Source organism: Arctopsyche grandis, chromosome 13, assembly GCF_051622035.1.
Source record: "Arctopsyche grandis isolate Sample6627 chromosome 13, ASM5162203v2, whole genome shotgun sequence".
In the NCBI taxonomy this organism is placed as follows: domain Eukaryota; kingdom Metazoa; phylum Arthropoda; class Insecta; order Trichoptera; family Hydropsychidae; genus Arctopsyche; species Arctopsyche grandis.
This window is the reverse complement of record NC_135367.1, coordinates 4,190,005-4,210,472: the sequence shown is the minus strand read 5'-3', so window position 1 is coordinate 4,210,472 and position 20,468 is coordinate 4,190,005. Positions and strand designations below refer to the sequence as shown.

Here is a 20,468-nt window from a genome sequence, read left to right as displayed (position 1 = left end):
CATAGAATAATGTATACTTACGTATATGTTGACTGACAGGGATGAATGTTTTAATATATGTACATATAATGGATGAAAGTACAAGCTTACATACATACATATTTTTCTACGTGTGTATAAAATAATAAAATTTTCAGTTTTGTTCGATGTTTTTCTGCTGAAAAAAACAATGCTTAGATTCATCTTTAAGTGTAAATATTGGTATGCATATAAAGAATATTCTTATTGTTAACAAAAAGACACCAATATTTAAATACATAGATTGTAGTTAAATTTATCACATCGATGTTTGTACCAGAAGCTTTTCTGAAAATATTAATTTTTGTCCATTCTCGGTGTTAAGATAAAAACCTGTGTATGGAAAAGATGATTTTGTCTTATCATAATATTTTTGAATCTGACTTATATTCTCATAATGTAATAATTATGTATAAGTGATTTCCATTTTGGGCCAAGCCGGATTCATTATAAAATATCCCTTCATGCCCCAAACGTACGAACACATATGTATGTACATGCATACACGCACCATAGGAAACTTTCGTTTTTCCGCACTTCGGACAAGTTTTTCCCGAACAACTTTTTATCTAATATAATTTTTACGGGCGGCAAAATATCTAGGGTGCTCTCTATCTCTTTTGTACCCCGGTAAATACACCCCTGCCATTTGACGCAGCTTCACACACCTGATCGCACTTAAGCAAAGCGACTTCGAAAGCCTCATTATAGCGAAACTCCCCTCCCCCCTCATCTCCTTCCCTCTATTTTACAACAACAAATATATGTATGTATATACAACAAAAAAATCGATCTATCCCTTATGTAAGAATTGACTTTTTCTCTCTAGTATTCGTTCTCTCTCCTGTTGTAATTCCATTTTTCTGGTGTCTTATCTGTTTTTTTTTGTTATTGTTATTTTCTTTTCGCGTCGTTTTACCCCCAGTGTTACGGGGGTGCTCCGTATTCGCATCAAACGGTAAGCGAGGTCAGTACTTTTGCTCGGTCGTGTGACCCTCTTCAAAAATTCGCCAACCCCATTTCGGACGTCAATATGTATAGAATATGATACCTTCGATTCGTCCTATTTTTTATTATTTTTTGGCTAATGTTATTCTGTATTTTCGATGGTTTTTCGCATTCTTTTTCATAAAAAAAGTGTCACTTTACATTGACGCAAGTCTCTCGTTTCTTAATCCCAACGGATGTCCGTGGATGTTCTATTAAAGATTCGTCAAATTGAGTGCAAGAGTGGTAATTGACTCGTTGTTGGACAGGCACTTCATTTCAGTTTCAATTTATTTGTTTTATTCTCTGTATGAGGGTCAAAGTTCTAGAGCAGTGGTTGCAACCTATGGACCTGTGACATAATTGTAAATTATCCGGCATATATGTATATATGTATATATGATTTTTAAATAAATTAGGTGAGTAAAACGCCATTCCAATGTATTCTATTGCAAAACACGCAATATGTGTAACGAATAATCGAAATATGTATACCAAAAATCTAGGAAACCACTAGCCAGATTGCTGAAATTTATATACTTTATGAAGAATTCAATTTATATCCGGTTGAAGTCTACTTATAACTTTTTTTGTAAGATTTCTGAATTAAATGTAATAAACATCAAATGGAAGTTTGAAATAACACGGAATGTGATTCGGTATGTTTTAATCAGGATGTTAAGTTTTTATCGAGTTTTACAATACCTTTTCTAGTATTTTTTGGGATCATTTAAAGTTTCAATCTATTTGAGTTTCCATATACATAAAACACGTATATAAATATATCGAACTGATTAGTAATTAATTTAATTTAACGTACTTGGGGGAGACGGCAAAATCGATAAACCCAAGAGGATTGACTTATACATATAGTACGTATATAAATTAAATGAAATAAAATAACAGAAGAAATAAGATAAAACATTCAAGTTAACCTTAATAAAATAAAAATAAAAATAACACTATGAGGGGAATAAGACATTTATAATGTTACAAAATCTCCTAAGCTTGATATAAGATCGAGTGTAATGTATTTTTGTAGTCAAAAGAATTTCGAAATACTTTGTATAACTTAGCAGTATAAGCCATCATTATGGCTCGGTGGTTACGTTTATATTTAGCATCGAGAGGTTACCGGGTTCAATTCCGTGCTAGTCTTTAATCCCGATGGTCAGACTTGGATATTTGTGACTCCAATTCGATCGTTTCCTATCAGAGTTTGCCAATTTATCTGATTTCATTGTTGAAACGGGTCTTCCATCAAGTGGGCAAATAGCATCCCAGGTAAAAATTTATGTACAAGTCTAAATCCATAGAAGTCTAGTGATTAATTGATTATTTAATTAATTGTGAATTTCGTGTTCTTCAGCCTCTCGAAATACAGCGATTTATGTAATAAAAAATGCTGCAAATGTTTGTAATTAATTATCTAGGAAGGCTCATTGGGTTTACCCGTTAGTCCTTCATGGTATTCTTCTTTTTCTCAATGCCCTAACCGCATCCTGACGTTGGCGACCACTTCGTTGATTACTTGAAGATATCCGCATCGGTCTTCAACGACTCGGATAGGTCTTTGGCGCTCATATCGGTCCACATGTGCATGTTTCGAAGCTAAGATACTTATTCCTGCCAATCCATTATCTACTTTCTATTTTTCCCATGGTTATCAAACGGAGAAATTCATATTTTGGACCCCGTATCATGTGTCCGAGGTACTTTTTGTAATCTTTCTCTGCTTGATGACAGAAACAAGTTCCCTGCCTCTCTCTATCATGCCGAGGACAGCTTCATTTGATATTTAGTCTACGGGATCTTCAGCATACGCCTGTAGATACACATCTCAAAAGCTTTGATGCGGCTGATCATCCTGGTCTTCAGAGTCCACGTTTCACATCCATGTAGTCACACTGTCCAGACGTACATAGCTCTTCACGAATCTCAAGACGTACTAAGATTGAGATGCTTATTTGTAAGCGCCGCCTTCGTTTTGATAAACCCTGTTCTAGCCATCTCGATGCGGATTCTTAGATCTTCATCTGGGTTCATCTCTTCATTTAACCGGGTACCCAGGTATTTTAATCTTTTGACTCTTTCTAGCACCTCCACCCAACGTTAGATCACCGGTGACTGTTTGCATATTATATCATAAATTTTGTCTTCTTTATATTTATGCACAGACCTCTTCCATTGCTTTCTTGATGTACAAGATCTAGAGATCTTTGCAGGTCTACTAAATTTTCAGCGACCAGTGCCATGTCATCAGCATATCTTATATTGGCGATTGTCTCACCGTCTACCTTAATACCCCCTGCTTCTTGGAGAGCATTGTGGAAGATGGATTCGGTGTAGGTGTTAAAAAGGTTATTTGATAGGATTCCGCAGACTGATTCCAATAAATATTTCATAGTAATCTGACATCTCTGTCATCCAAGCCAATATTTTTTAAAGTTTCCATCAGGCGAACGTGTCTATATATATATGTATAAATAAATAAATTTGGTACATCGTCTTTGCCGCCTTTCCCAATTATTCTTAAATATATAAATTTTTCTATGCAAACGATATGTATGTGTAACTATGATATGTATGAACTTTAAAGTTTGAACTTTTATTCAATTTGGCACACATTTCTCGCCCTATCTAACGGCTTAATTCTCCCGTAGCAAAAAAATTGCAAATTCAGTGCATTTCCCCTCCGTTGCACTTCGTAGCATTCGAGTCCGAATCTCCGATGACTATTTATCACAAATTCATAGAGAGAAGGGGGGGCCAAAGGAAGCGTGGAATCCTCGGATAAATTTTGTCGATTTTGCGCCGAGCATGCAAAACTTTCGCCAATAATGGAAAACGGTCGACTTTGTATGCGGCCCTCGCTACCATTATCGAACTTCTCGGTGCATTCTTATTGCAAAACTCGCCCACTAATATTACCCAGGGGAGGCGGGTGGATGCGGACTGCACCTGAACCGCATCTTTCGATGACGTGCCAACATTCCTAGGGAATACCTGGAAGCGTCGGCTCTCAATGATCACCATGAGCCTTTCCAAATATGCATTTACGACGCCTCGGGTGGAAAATGCGCACTTTTCCTCCGATATTCAATATATGTATGCTTATTTTCATAGTGTGGTTTTCCTCCTTTCCGTTCACCTGTTGCTCGTGCGACGTTAATTAAAAATTCGCCAAATTTGTGCGGGGTCGTCCGACAATCTTTATCCGCATTTAATAGCAGTTATCCCGTTTTATTGTGGGATTATGAGGGTTGAAGCGATATATATTTCGCAATAGAATAATGTTAACCGCGAGAGGAAGGATTAGCTTTTGAAATAATTTTGTAGCTCTACTAAAAACGAAAGGGTTGTAAAAAACGGTATTGTTATTTTTTGTATCTGAAATTATAACTCGTTAATCAAATGGAATAATTTTCAACAATTTTGAATGTATTTTTTATTTAAAATTTGACTTTTAAATCCAATCGTAATATTTTGCAAATTATGTATGAAAATGTATTTTCGGCGATTACATACATACATATGTAATTAGACATAAGTCAAACATAACTAAATTATGTATTGGAATATTTTAATAGAAATTATATAAAATTATTAATTATTTATATAAATTTAAGCCAGTAGTGTAGCTCGGCGGTTGCATTAATGCTAACCAACGAGAGGTCCTTGGTTCAAGACCTGATTTGACCTTGATTTAACAGAATTAGTTTGGAGTATTTCTGCGGTGCTGCTGGTAATACTTGAATATTTGTGACTAAAGTTGTAGATACATGTGACTCTAAATTGGTACGCGGCACGTATTTTTTTTTAGATAATTTGCATATGCAAATTTAAAAAACGCTAGCACGCTTAAACTACTCCATTGCGATCCTTGGCGAAACTCACCCCTTTTCGGTAATATTTCATCATTTTATTGAAAATATAGGTTTGAAATTCCCATATAAGATATGTAGGAACATTGATTCCCATATGTAGGAAAAAATTGTCGAAATATTAAGATCGTGCGAATTATCAATGACATGAAGACACGCCTATTACAGCTTGAGACTACCTAGGCGTGTCGTGCGGTACTTTTGAGTGTGTTCTCGTCATAAGTTAATTGTTTCTTATCAGAGTTTGCCAATTTATCTGATTAAATGATTGAAACGGTTCCTCACCAAATTGTCTACCTAACGCCTATATGTCACCAGTATTTGAATATAACTTCAAATTTCATAATATATTAAAAAACTTGTGGTTTTACCCGGCTTCGCCTGGTATTTGCAATATAAACATGGTTAATCTAATAGTATTACATTTTATTAAATTTATTTGATAAAATGTAGTTTTATTTTATTTACATGTATTTGAATACTCATTTGTTTTTTTATTAAATTTAACTTCACGGATTATACCACCCAAATCTTACATACATACATATATTTCATCAAACCTTACATACAAAGTACATATATATTAAATTTATATTATAACCATATTTGTCACTTTGGAACAACCTGTATTGGCACGGTGGAATGAAATATTAGTATTATTTTAGAATTTTGAGTAAATTTGTTAAAATATATATATACATATACTAGTTGTTTTACCCGGCTTCGCTCAGTATTTGTAATATAAACAGCTTAAACATGGCGAATCTAATAGCAAATATTCATTTGTTTTTTTATTAACTTTATTTGAATCGAAAAAAAAATAATACTCGACCATATCGAATCGTCATAGAAACTTTGATTTGTTTTTCGATCACCAACAAACCTTACATACATACATATATACAAAGTCTTTCATACATATAATATTACAATTTCGTTAATCTCCAGCTGTTTGTTAATATTTAGCTCCAGAAAATTTGTATTCGTCCTTTTTAATATCTTAATGACTTAATATCATAAAAACATATATACATATATTTATTTTATTTTATTGTCACAAATCAATACACACTCGCCATTACAGATTTGCTCCAATGCGACGGGTGTACGTTAATGAAATACATAAACAATCAGAAATCAGAAATACAGTAATACATACATATACAATCAGAATATAACAATTATAGTATATACTATATAGAATATAACAATTAATCAGAAATAATAATCATAGTGACATCTATGGATTTCAGATTACTGTGTATAATTAATACAAATTATGCACAGGCAGATTTTTGTGACAACAGGATTAGATTTAATACCAATTTTCAGGAACCGTTTCAGCAATGATCAGATAAAATTGGCAAACTCTGATAGAGAAACGATCGATTTGGAGTCACAAAACCCCCAAATCTAACCAGCAGTGGCGAGGACACGAACCTATGACCTCAGTGATGCTAAATATATACGCTATCACTAAGCCAAACTGCTGGCTTAGTGATAGCGTATATATGTATGCATATATAATACATACAATGTACACACTCGAATAACACATTTGCATAAGTCAATAATCATTCCAGTCTAGACAGCCGATCATTACTTTCACATTACAAATTTCATATCATATCATATCGTCTTGGGATTGTATTATATTTTGGGATATTTTAAAGTAGCTGTAACTCACAAAGGAATTTTCAACATGTTGTGTGTGAAATTTTGAATAATTCCACTCGTTGCCGTTATAATCACAGTCGCTGAAAACGCGTTTCGGTCGAACTTTTCAAAGGCGTCCCACGGTTTGAGCACCGATCGATCTTCGGCTGACGATATATACATATATGTACGTACATATGTACATATGTATTCTATGTTCGGTTTTCTCACGGCCATATTCGTATTCAGAGGTGGAGCCGAAGATTAAATGCATGAGTTGGCGTCGGCGGCTGTCTGATTGTGTTCACCGCGCCAGTTCGCATGTTCCCATTACACGCTCAAAAGGTGTTGTGGGTGTGTGTGTATACATATGGGTGTATTTATGCATTATTTATTTATTTATTTATTTTATTTTACGGTCAAGAAAAAATTGACCATTTTACATGTTGGAAATAGAGAAAGAAAAAGAAAAAAAAATTAAAATGAAATATAAAAGAAAAATACACATACATTCATATACTACAATATAAATTAAATTATATTAAAAAAATATTTAAATAAAATAGATTTCATGTTATATTTACTAACAATGAATAAATCGACCATGGACAATTCGTTTCCAACTCTGTGCAGTCTCAACATAGCTGAGTTCAATGAGTAATTAGTGGTAAACCTGGGCATATCAAAAAGATGGTTACATCTAATTGATCTACCCGGCACATGGAAGCACACTAAACTCACCAAGTCAGAGCATTTAATAGTGCCATTAAGAAGACCACACAGAACTGAAATATCGTTAATTTTCCTTCTGTCGTATAATTTTAGCAAATTAAGTTTCCTATAAATAATAACGTTACTGACGTAATGATTATGACTTTTAAAAAATTTAAATTTGATGAATCTAATGAACTTTATTTGCACTGACTCTATTATGTTAATTTGTTTCATTAAATAAGGAGACCAAATGGTAGAATTGTACTCTAATTGGTTTCTGACCAGAGTGGTGTATAAAATTTTTTAATCGTATTTACATTTATTTATTTGTATTTACATTTATTATGTGTTCGATGTGTGGATATTTTGGTCGCAGTGTGTTTGACTTGGGAACAGGATACATTTTCCCAATGAGTCGATCAACCTTAACCTTGCCGTGTTGAAGTCTATTGGATACGATGTATGTAGGTTGATCTGTAGTGGTGGATTTTTGTTTAATTAAATTTAATTGTGTTATTTAAATTAATTGATTATCTGCATCGTATTATTAAATGGATCATGCTTTGTTCCGCAATCTGTATTTATTTAAAAAATTAAATTCTAGTGACATTTGCCAAGGTATTCAGCGTTAAGTGCAATCGTTATTTGCATGGGTCATCGATAGTGACACAATACGGTCTCGCTTAATTTGATGGTGTTTCTATAATATGGATAGCTAATTATATGTAAACCTGTATGAAGTAACCTGATTAGGATATGTTATTTCGGCGGATCTGTCGGCACGTGAAATGACAAATATAAATGGAAGTATGGCTTAATGGTGGCGTGTATGTTTAGCACCAAGTGATCAGTTAGTTCGATCCGCCATACCACTGGTTAGATTTGGGGGTATTTGTGACTCCAAATCGATCGTTTCTTATCAGGTTTTGCCAATTTTATGTGATCATTGTTGAAACGGTTCCTAAAAATTGGCAAAAAATAATCTTTCCTGTTGTCACAAATCTTCTGTATTTATTATGTGTATAATTTGTAAAAACTATGTACAAAATCTAAATCCATAGATATCTCAATGGATTAATTCTGTTATTAATTAATTAATTAATTAAATGTTATTTCGTGTTCTTCAGCTTCTGGAAATACAGTAATTTGTGTAATAATGAAATGCTGCATTATTTGTAATTTGTCTTCCTGTCAAGCCTTCCTGGTTTTTATATAAAATAAAATAAAATAAACGTTATTTGACTTTTGGCCGAAACACCACGCTATTTAACATTCATTTTAACAATCATTATATAAATTACGAGTGAAGTAAAAATATATAAGAACGATAAAGACAGCCTACAATGGAAATTTTATAAAATATAGAGTGAAAAAGGAAAAATTTATAGGCGTTTAAACGATTAAAATCTGATATAGCGAGAGGATGGTGAAAATGTGGATAAATACTATAGACGTCAACGAGAACGATAATGGAGCATTTTCAAACGTGTCTATTACGATTATTTTTCACCATCGTAATGGTGGATTTGATTTTCACATATATTGATGACCAAACCGAGCTAAAGGGCAAAGTTTGAAAACGATCGGATAAGAACCCATATTTCGTCAGACGAAAAAATCTAAAGCGAGCTAAGAAGAGGCTAGTAATAATAAAATGATACGCTCTTATTATAATAATAGCATATGTACGTAAATAAACGTAAAATAAATATGCAAATTATTTAAATATGAAAATTTTCATTTGAAGTTGCCTTCGTCATAGTGTTTGTTCAATATATGAACGTGGGTTGTTTCTTTTACTGTTTTTTTTTTGTTCCAAATTATAAATTGTAATTATAATTTATCATTTTTACTTTATCTATATACGTAGGAACAATAGATGTAGTTTTGTGATTATGCGAAAATTCAAACTCGATATTTTAACTGATTTGTATCATTGATCACGTTTTCATGATCTAGGAAAAATGTGTGTGTGTCTGTGTTTCTGTGTATTTTGGGGATTTTTCGAACACCGTTAGTCCTATCGAACTGAAACTTAGTATCGGTTACTGAAATTCTTATCGATCCGAAGTTAATTTTTTTCAAATTTTAAAGTTGAATGGAAATGGTACCTCCCCTTATAGGAGTCCTCTTTTAAGATCTTGAATTCAATTATCTCCCAAAACCGCTAACCAAATCAGACTTGGATTTTTTTCCTCTTGGAAATGTTGTGACCACACGATTTTTTCCACACCCCTGAGAACGTATGAAGCTGAGAATTTATATTTGTATTTTTATGTAATAATAGAGGCGATAAGGTTTTTTTTTTTGGTCAGAATTCGTAAACCGGAAGAAGTAATTTGTTTTAAAACAATATTTCATTATTTCATTTTGACCATTTATTTATTTTTTATTTTCTTGATATTCAATGTGTATAATAATTATAGTGATTTTAGTTGATTTTATGAAAAACTTTCGAACAAAATCTGACAACCGAAAGGAGAACTTTTGTCTTGTGTAAGTTTTCCTACATTTGCGCTCAATTTTTATCGAAAACGCTCCCACAACCGGTATGTGTGAACGTGTATGAATGTTCAATATATTCTTCTTATATTCCTCAAATACATACATATATAAGGTCATGGGTTGGTCACAGCCGATTTTTTTTTAATTAACTTCAATTATTTAAAAACAATTTTTATGAAGGTTGGCACATTCTTATTATTGTGCGTAAAGCCTACATGACCCACTTCGAAGATTTGTCAACAAATTACATCACTATCGTCCTTGCTCTACTCTCACACCTTTTATTCCACGATTCTCTGGAAAGGGTTTTACGTTTTGAAATTTTTATTTGCGTGTCCGTGGGAAAATCAGGAACCTTGAATTGAAATTAAATCGCGCGTTACCCTTCGAAACCGCCTTTGTTTGATCTCGACCCCATTCCCCCCCCCCCCCCCCCTCTCTATGCTGCAACGTTTCAAATTAATATTTATTTTCGCTTTGTAAGCAAATTTCAACGCGAGATTTTATTTCAGGATTTGATGTGTTTGTGAATGTATATATTTTTTTTAGATTTTATTTAACGCACGACACAAAGGCTTTCGTACGATTTTTTTTATCCGTCAAAAGAATCGAACCGTCCGACAAACAATCGTCGGTTTATCAATCAACATCAAATATATGCGAATGCGAAGTATAGAAACGGGCAAATATTTATAAACACGTTGGCAGAAAAAATCGAACCCGTTTTTCGCACATTTCATATGTTTACTTTTCGAGCTTTGCAAAAGCTTCTTTACATACATATGTGTATATGTACGATTCGGGGGTTGGGACAACGCTTTGATCGTTAAAAATACGCTCGACAGCGTTCTCTAGTTGAATTAATAACACTCGTTGAATGAAGCTTTGATTCGACAAATCGATATATGCGTTTTTGTAAATAGATTAACATTGAATATGTAGTCTTACCCGTGGTTGTTGTTTTTGACCAATTTGCCGATTTAATTGCACTACTGTTGATTTAAACTTTAAACTCGTTCGGTCTAGGCTTTATTTTAAATGATGATGAGTGGTCTGATAAATACAGATTTCCATTGATCAAAATGTCAATAGTCGCCAAAAGCTTACAAAGTTGAAACTTTCACAATCGAAACTTTGGTTAATGCTAAAAAATAGAAAGAAATTTGGATCATGTCATGAAAAAAGATGGTTTAAGAACAGAATTTAACGACTTTAAAATTGATGGTTAGGCTCTTATCTTATATTTATTATTTAGTTAGATTTGAAATCTTTTCTATATATGTATGTATTACATATATTGTATATGTTAACAGATTTCAATATATATGTCTATGTATTTATGTATTAAATTTAAAAACAAAACAGAAACAAGCAGCATTACATTTACAACGTTCATTACGCAAAAAGTGTATAAAAATAAATTAAACACAAAGAAGAAAAGCATTGAATAGAAGTAGATCTGAGATAAATGTATGGACTAAATATGTGATACTAAGAATAATGACCAAACAATAAAAATTTAAAGCAAAAATACGAACAAAAAAAAATCATTAATGTGAGGGGAATATTGTTAAGAAAGGAGCAAGATCAACATATGTATATATGTAAAAAAAGGAATAGTTAGTAAAAGAGGGATTAATCTGAAAGAATAATTTATTACGGGGAGATCTGATTAGACATTCTTAATCGAATCGCACCAAAAAAATCTTAATCGAATCGCATCAAAAAAATATGTTTTGATTTTAAAATACTTTTTATTATCACTTAATTATGTTTATAATACATGGAAAAGACTTCGATAATGGTTTGATGTAGTTTATTGAAATGTAAAATTTGCACGTGGTGGTTCAGCGGAGCGTACGGAACACAAGTTGTCCGTACGCCGTCTGCTCGAACTCTGTCGACCGTCGCGTATTTCCGCTTGGGCCGACACTAATGCCAACTCGTCAATAATGCCAATCGACAATCAGTTAATAAGACTGTTTGCCACACGTCATTACAAAAGTCGGAACATAGTCCCACATAGGAAAACTGTTGAACAATACAGTTATTCTACAGAGTTACAGCATTACTGACGAGTCGTTTACAATAAATCATAGCTCTTAAAATAATTAAATAGAGGGTGAATAATGAAACCTTTGCCTCATCCAGTGTGAGGATAAAATCAATTTATTGGTTCAGTAATATTTCAACTTATAGGTATACCTCTGGTGAATGTTGTTTCTATTTACATTAAAATTTTTGAAATCTCCTTTGAAGCTGTGAATAAGCATTACAAGATAAGTTTACTTTAAAGAAGAGAGAGTGGACTGTATATGGTTTAAAACTTAAGCATTCCTCATCTTGATGTTAACTTAGACAATACAATGTTGACACTGTTACAGTTGTCAAGACAGATCAGCTATTACCGATCAACTAAACTTGATTAGTGAGTGTAATGCTCCTAAGTTAACTTGATTTCATCAACAAGTAGCACAAACATTGCTAAATTAAAAGTAAATTGGAAAGTCATTCATTCATTCCTACAAGCAGGAAATGAAGGCGAACTATGATTATAGATGTCTCTACGTTAAACATCGAAATGTTCAGTATTATAATATTTACTTATTCTATGATTCACATAAATACTATAAACAGTAAGAGTTAACTTATGTTTTCATAACAAGAAACATAAGACCTGCGGATGACTCCCGGCAGGTTATAATTAAGTAGACATGAAATAATTTAAGATGCTCCATTAAGTGTGGCTTGGAGACTAACATTAACAAATCATGAATCTAATTTTAACTGTCAAATTTGAACAGTTTATTTTAAACTCGGATATAATCCTTCCGAGTGATGACATGAGACAAGTCTTATATTATAAAGACAAAATGATTAGATTAAATTCGGAGATATATACTGCCGAATGTTAAAATGAAAATAGCTTAAATTATACACACAACACAATTAAAGTGAATTACGGAGTACTACTATTAACATTGAATGATTTAAACTCATGATTACATCTAATAAGTAATATGAGTTGGGGGTAGTGTCTTCGGGTTAAACTAAGCTACCGAAGTTGACGGAATTGAAGCTGCTGTTTCTCCTCCCTCTTGCTGATCTTCCTTCCTGTCAAGTGGTCCTTGTGGTAGAATCGGCAATGGCGCCACTAGATGACTGGACCGACGAAACTCTCCGCTGGCAGTAAAGACGTCGACGACTCGAACTCTGCCATCTGGTCCGGGATACAATTTAGTGACTCGACCCAAGACCCATCGGGTTGGCAGCATGTGTTCCTCCTTTAACAGGACCATTTGACCCACACTCAGATTGTTGCTCGAGTCCTTCTTCCATTTGTGTCGTAACTGCAAAGAATGTAAATATTCCGCCGACCAACGTTTCCAAAATGCTGCTGTGGTCAATTGTATCTGAAGCAGATTGGCATGGACATTAGTGTTATATTTAACCTCCATTGGAAGAGCGAGTAAGGATCTGCCAATTAAGAAATGTCCAGGTGTGAGGGGTAAAAGGTCTAGTGGATCCGAAGACAAGGGACTAAGAGGACGGGAATTCATGCAAGCTTCTATTTGAGTCAATACCGTACAAAATGATTCGAAATTTAAGGTGGTGGCCTTTAACACCTTGTTTAAATGAATCTTCATGGATTTAACCGCTGCTTCCCACAGCCCTCCCATGTGAGGCGCCCTTGGCGGGTTAAACTTCCAACGAATCCCTTCGGAGGCTACATACCGTAGTAGCTTCTCCTCATGAGGACGTTCGTAAATTAATTTTACTAAATTAACGAGTTCACGACTTGCACCGACAAAATTAGTAGCATTGTCGGAATATATCGTATTGGGCCTGCCACGTCTGGCTACGAATCTTCTTAAACAATTTAAGAAATTTGAACTCGTTAAGTCTCCGACAAGTTCCAAGTGAACTGCCTTACTGGAAAAACACACAAAGACACAAACGTAACCCTTAATTATCTTAGAATTCTTATTGCAACCACTCTTCACAGGAAAAGGTCCTGCGAAATCTATCCCCACATGACTGAAAGGAAAATTCGCAGTGGTACGTTCAAGCGGGAGTAATCCCATTAATCTATTGTGTGACAGTGGTTTATTTCTGAAACAAATGACACATGAACGCACCACTCCTTTGACAGTATTATGTCCGGCCAATGGCCAATAGGTCTGCCGCAATAACGACAGTAAGGCTTGAGTACCCAAGTGAATATATTTCAAGTGCGCATCTCGGACAATCATGTGTGTAAGTTTATGCTTATTTGACAAGATAATGGGTGACGTTGATAGAGTTGTTCCCAGAGGAAGTCTACTTCCAACACAAATTAAATTCTCGTGGAATAGAGGGGACAATTTAGCTAATTTACTGCTACTGGGAATTGGATGTCCCTTGCTCAGCAAACGATATTCCAATGGAAATGATTCCATTTGCGATAACCTTATCAAATTATTTAAAGCATCTTTTAATTCTAAAGCGGACGGTTCGTTATTTTCTTTAACGTTTAATTGTTTATTCCTTAGTGGCCGACGAACATATGATAAAACTCGAAGGAGTCTTGGAAGATGAGAATGTTTATCTATCCAATTATTTTCCCTCACAAGGGTAGCGTTAGTGACTACCCTTCTCTCTGGAAGATCTATTGTGATCTCAGGAGGTCTTCGAGGCCATCGTGATTCGTCTAATTTCAACCAACTAGGGCCGTCCCACCATAACGAATTATGATTTAATTCTGATGGTTGAGTCCCTCGAGAAATTAAATCTGCTGGATTGTCTGTAGAGGAGACATGGTACCACTCAATGGGTTGAGATATTGATTGGATTTCGGCCACTCGATTGGCAACGAAGGTGGTCCATTTACATGACTCTCCTCTAATCCAATGCAATGCGACGGTTGAATCCGTCCAATAATATTTTTCATTAATATGAATTGTTAATTGGTCTATTGTTGACTTCATTAACTTTGATAATAACATAGCGGAGCACAGCTCTAAACGCGGAATAGTTACAAAACTGAGCGGAGCGACTCTCGAACGAGAACACACAAGATGACATTTGGAATTTCCCAATTGATCAGTACATTTTACATAAATACAAGCACCATAAGCTTTCTCGGATGCGTCACAAAATCCGTGTGCCTGTATATTAATGACATTATTTAGTATTATCAATCTAGGAATTTTATAAAGTTTCATGACTGTATTGGATAATTGACAATCTTTCCATTTTTTGAAGATTGTCTGAGGAATGAATTCATCCCAACCAATGGTTTGTTGCCAGACAGATTGCATTAATATCTTATAATTAATTAACAATGGAGATAATAGTCCTAATGGGTCGAAGATCTGACTAATTACTGATAAAAAGTTTCTTTTTGTTATATTTTCAGTCTCGACTTCGGTTTGAACCTTAAATACAAAAACGTCTTCCCGCGGTTTCCAAAATAAACCTAAAGTTTTGTGTGATTCGTTAGAGAAGTTAAAATCTGAACAATCGTCAGCTTTAACATCCGTGATTATATCGGAGTTGTTCGATGTCCATTTGCTTAAGGGCATACCGGCTGATAATAATATGGTTTCCAGTTGAACCTTTAATAATTTACCAGCTTCAATAGTATTAGTTCCCGTGAGCAAATCATCAACATAAAAATCACGTTCGATCACTTTACTAGCGATGGGATATTTGTTTCTATTCTCCTCTGCTAACTGATTTAGACATCTAGTAGCTAAAAATGGGGCTGAAGCAGTTCCGAATGTTACTGTATTAAGCTTGTAATGCTTGAATTTACTCTGGGGATCTGTTCGCCAAATGATTCGTTGTACATTTTTATTTTTCTCTGCTATTTGAATCTGTCGGTACATCTGCTTAATATCCGCAGTAATCACGTATTTATGGAGTCGAAAGTTGAGTAGTAAACTTAACAAATCTGATTGGACACTAGGTCCCACCATCAAAATATTATTTAGTGAGATATTAGACGTTGTCTTTGCGGACGCATCAAAAACTACACGATATTTAGTGGTAAGGCTAGACTCCTTAACCACGACGTGATGAGGTAAATAACAATGAACCTCATGTGCCTCCGGAGGTTCACACTCTGACATATGTCCTAAATTTATGTACTCTTCTAAAACTTTATTGTATTCCATTTTTAAATTATTATTGGCTAAAAAACGTCTTTCCAAAGTTTTGTGTCTTTTCTCCGCAATGTGCAATGAACTTCCTAATACTACCGGGGAATTTTTATATGGTAAAGCTACACAAAATCTACCGTTTTTATCTCGTGATGTGTGTGCTTGGAAATGTTCCTCACATCTTTTCTCCTCAAGAGATTGATGTTTTACCATAGGAACCTGGTCGATCATCCAAAAGTTTTGAATGTGACTGTCTAATTGACTTAAGCCTATGTGGCTCTTCCCTGGAGCATTATTTACTTCGGGATATGGACCAACTATTGTCCATCCGAATTCGGTATCCTTTAAGATAGGCATACCTTTTCCTAACTGGATGGTTCCTGCTTTCATAGCATGAACGCAAATCTCGGCGCCGAGCAAGAAATCGATTGGCGTCGGTTTATTCCAAAGGGGATCTGATAACTTGATTCCCGCTGGTATTGAAATTAACTGTTGATCCAGTTTCACAGTTGGAATTTCGCCAGTAATTTCTGGTAATACCAAACACAACACTTTGGTTGAGTAATTAGTGGTTGAAGACCTTATGGTCACCTTGGTGATGTGACGAATGCTACTTTCTTGATTAGCGATACCTACAATTTTTTGAGAGATTTTCTCTAACTTGAAGTTATTCTTCTTAGCGAAAGATGTGGTAACATAGTTGACTTGTGAGCCGGAATCTAATAATGTGCGACCCTTAACGACCGTTCCATTGGACGTTATAATGTCTACTTGTACCGTCGGTAAAATTATCTCCCTTTGAGAGAAATGAGTAGAATGAGCATTAATTGACTTCCTTCCCGTATTATTGGAACTAAATGTATCGTCCTGATGCAACAAAGTGTGATGGTTTTGTTTGCACCTTAAGCAATTATAGTTAGACTTGCAATTTGTTATCTTATGCGATGAATTTAAACATTTAAAACACATGTTATTAGATTTAACGAATTCATTTCTTTCCATACTGGATTTTGCTTTGAATTTATCACATTTGCCTATGAAATGATTATTTCGACAGAATGCGCATGCGTTTACCTTACTTGATGGGTTTTTGTTCGCGACATGAGTTCTCATGATTCTTTGACGACTATGAGGGAATTCCTTCACCGTAGTTACAGATGCAGTAGATTGTAATACATTACATCTATTCTGCAAGAATGTCTCTAAACTTTCATATGGTGGCATTTCTCTGCTAACCAGCGATATTTCCCAGTCTCTTACTATATTAAAAGGTAATTTCCTTAGAACTAAACATGTTACCCATGGATCTAAAATTTCTCTCGCGTAACCCAACGATTCAATGTTTTTAATACACACTGTTACCTGATTCAATAGATTTCTCAATTCGATATGTGATTCTCTTGTGATTAATTTTAAGTCACAAAGTGAATTAATCCTAGTTTTGAGATTAAGTCTTGGTAAATTATATTGCTTGTCTAAAATACTCCAAGCTATTTCGTAATTGTCTGAGCTAATATCTAAACCTGATACAGCTGCCAAAGCGGGACCGATTAAGGATTGATGCAAATATTGCAATTTCGTGACATTCGAATATTCCGTTTTGTTTCCTATTATATTCTTAAAAGCTTGTTGAAACGATTGCCATTCAGATGGATCTCCCTGAAATGTGGGAATGGTTAACGTCGGTAACTTATCTCTAGCAAATTTAATTGTTGCTTGCTCTACCTTTAGTTTACTATCTTGAAAGGATTGGCAATCTAATGCTGCTTTAAGATTTTTAACTGTTATTGTAATTGCATCGTACTCTTCGTCTATTTTGGCCGCTTTCGGTATGTCTGTAAGGTTATCTAAATATTCGTAATGGAGTTTTCGGACATAATCGTATGCTTCTTTAATGGTTTGATACTGTCCTTCATCTAATTCGGAGGATTTATCTATTTTTCCTTTTAGTCTTTGTACCGCGCCTGAATACCTTAATTCTATTGACGTCATTATAACTTCTACTTTATTTTCCTTCGCTAATATTTCTATCGATTGAGTCTGACTTCGAGTCTGATGTATTCTAGAGCTTGACCTGTCTCTAATAGGTTCTACGTCCCTAGTTGGATTTCGACCTTTATGCGACTTGGAAGTCGAAGCTTCTATTTCCTCGTTTTCAGCACTTGACATTTGTTTCAGAAAGTTGCACTATTTCGTCTCATAAATACAGTTGTTCTCTACTATAGCTGTCAATTGAACTATTCGTAGAGATAAGGTAATAATATTCAATGATTAACCGTGAATCTTAATATTCTACTTTAACTATTATCACCAGAATCTATCCAACATATTTTGGAAGAAATTACAACCCTAAATTGGTGGGTGCTTGATTTAAACCACTTTGGGGCTACAAGTCTTGTGATTTATTTTAAATCACCACTGTTTCATCACACATTATGAAACAAAGAGATCTACCGATGTATGAATATGCCGGTATGTACTTGATTTAATCCACTTTGGGGCTACAAGTGTAATTCCACATTTATCGTGGAAGGGGGGGGGGGGGAGGGTGTTTCTACACACATTAAGAAACAAAGATCTACCGATATGAATATACCGGTATGTACTTGGTTTAAGCCACTTTGGGGCTACAAGTATAATTCCACATTTATCGTGGAAGGGGGGGGGGGGAGGGTGTTTCTACACACATTAAGAAACAAAGATCTACCGCTATGAATATACCGGTATGTACTTGGTTTAAGCCACTTTGGGGCTACAAGTATAATTCCACATTTATCGTGGAAGGGGGGGGGGGGAGGGTGTTTCTACACACATTAAGAAACAAAGATCTACCGATATGAATATACCGGTATGTACTTGATTTAATCCACTTTGGGGCTACAAGTATAATTCTCCACGTGCTTTGCTAATTTTACACTACATCTGATTTTACACTTTTAATACGAAATTCGATGCGACCGATGAAACATTCCTTCGTAGCGCGATATTATTTTATACAATCGCGTTAATTAATTGTTATACTTTAAAACATATTTTAAAACTGACCTACCCACATGATTGCCTTTTGAACAGATTGCCTGAGATTGAATACATTCACTTACTTGAATATCCTTTACGATGTTTATGTGATCGTTCCGATAATTTTGGATTACCTCTGTGTCCCATGCGTCTTTGTAGGTTATGTTTTTATTTATATATTTTCTGCGTCAATCACGCGGTCATGTACCTCTGTACATCAATCAATATATTGCTGAAATAGAAGCAAACATGTTATTAGTATTGGAAAGGTATAGATAGTAACAAAGGAACGATACCGATTTCTTAATTGACATCCATTTTTTCTCGACCACGTTTTTTCCTATTGGTTTGTCCGTTTGGTGTTGTGGCCTAGGTTACTGGTATCCGGTTCGAAGGACCATCATGGAAAAGACTTCGATAATGGTTTGATGTAGTTTATTGAAATGTAAAATTTGCACGTGGTGGTTCAGCGGAGCGTACGGAACACAAGTTGTCCGTACGCCGTCTGCTCGAACTCTGTCGACCGTCGCGTATTTCCGCTTGGGCCGACACTAATGCCAACTCGTCAATAATGCCAATCGACAATCAGTTAATAAGACTGTTTGCCACACGTCATTACAAAAGTCGGAACAATACATATTATATCTATTTTAATAGCTACTGATCTTCTGATCATTTTCTATTTCACAATTTTAATTTAATTTTGTTAGTAATCATAGTATTATATTATTATAATGTTAATGTACACTAAAATAAGAAAAATAGCTCAAAAACCTATTCACAATTCTTATAAATGCTCATAATATTAATTAAAGACTCTCTTAAGTCGACGATCTAAAGCAGATCGTGTTTAGGTAATCTGTGTGTTTATACCTGAAGGGTATAGACATTTTTTGGTAATCAGCGAGATTCTTCACAAATGTGTTAGTATGGTTATTGGTGATTCTGTCATAGAATCTACTGGTTAGTTTGTTAGTAATGTCTGTATTATTGGAATATTATTTATGGCATGCAGTTTTTTCAAGTTAGTATATATGGGTGTGTTATAAATTATTTTTAGGGATTTATTTTGTTTTATTTGGAGCTAGGAAAGGTTAATATTCAAAGCGTTATTCCATACAGGTGAAGCATAGGTTAATAACGGTAATATGAGCGCGCGATATAATTTTATTTTATTTTGAGTTGATAAAGCACTATGGCGATTAAAAATCGAGTATATTGAGGATATTATACCCCGCATCGCCTTGCATTTCGCTGCCTCAATGTGAGGTGCCCATCACATTCTTTTATCGAACTTTACTCATACTAAATATTTTACTATTGATTGCCTTTTGAGTCGCATCAAAATTGAAATTTTCCACTTCGACGTATCCTAATTATCCGAATTTTTGTACGGGATTTACAAAAAAAATAAACAAAATCCACTCGAAGGGAATAATCACAGCATAAACATTTACCTAACGATCGAATAAATTTTCAAACACCTCCTCCAGTATATACTTAAATATAAAACACTCCAGCGTCCCAAAACGGACGTACACCG

At 34.5% G+C, this 20,468-nt stretch overlaps 2 protein-coding genes across 3 annotated transcripts in view; one reads left to right on the top strand and one right to left on the bottom strand.

Moving 5' to 3' along the window:
- Positions 1-19,437, bottom strand: part of LOC143921513 (uncharacterized) — a 381,855-nt gene extending 362,418 nt beyond the window's left edge. Inside the window, exons 1-2 of one of the 2 annotated variants that reach the window (XM_077444841.1) lie at positions 13,217-19,437; positions 11,548-13,114 (exon numbers count right to left, since the gene is read on the bottom strand). In XM_077444841.1, coding sequence (XP_077300967.1) covers positions 12,815-13,114; positions 13,217-18,076 — 5,160 coding nt within the window. In that variant the 5' untranslated portion in view covers positions 18,077-19,437 and the 3' untranslated portion in view covers positions 11,548-12,814. Of the gene's footprint in view, positions 1-11,547 lie in introns of both variants that reach the window. The other variant, XM_077444840.1, reaches the window with a different exon arrangement.
- LOC143921569 (B-cell receptor CD22-like) overlaps positions 1-20,468 on the top strand; it is a 520,711-nt gene that overhangs the window by 188,377 nt on the left and 311,866 nt on the right. The gene's annotated exons all lie outside the window — the stretch shown is intronic.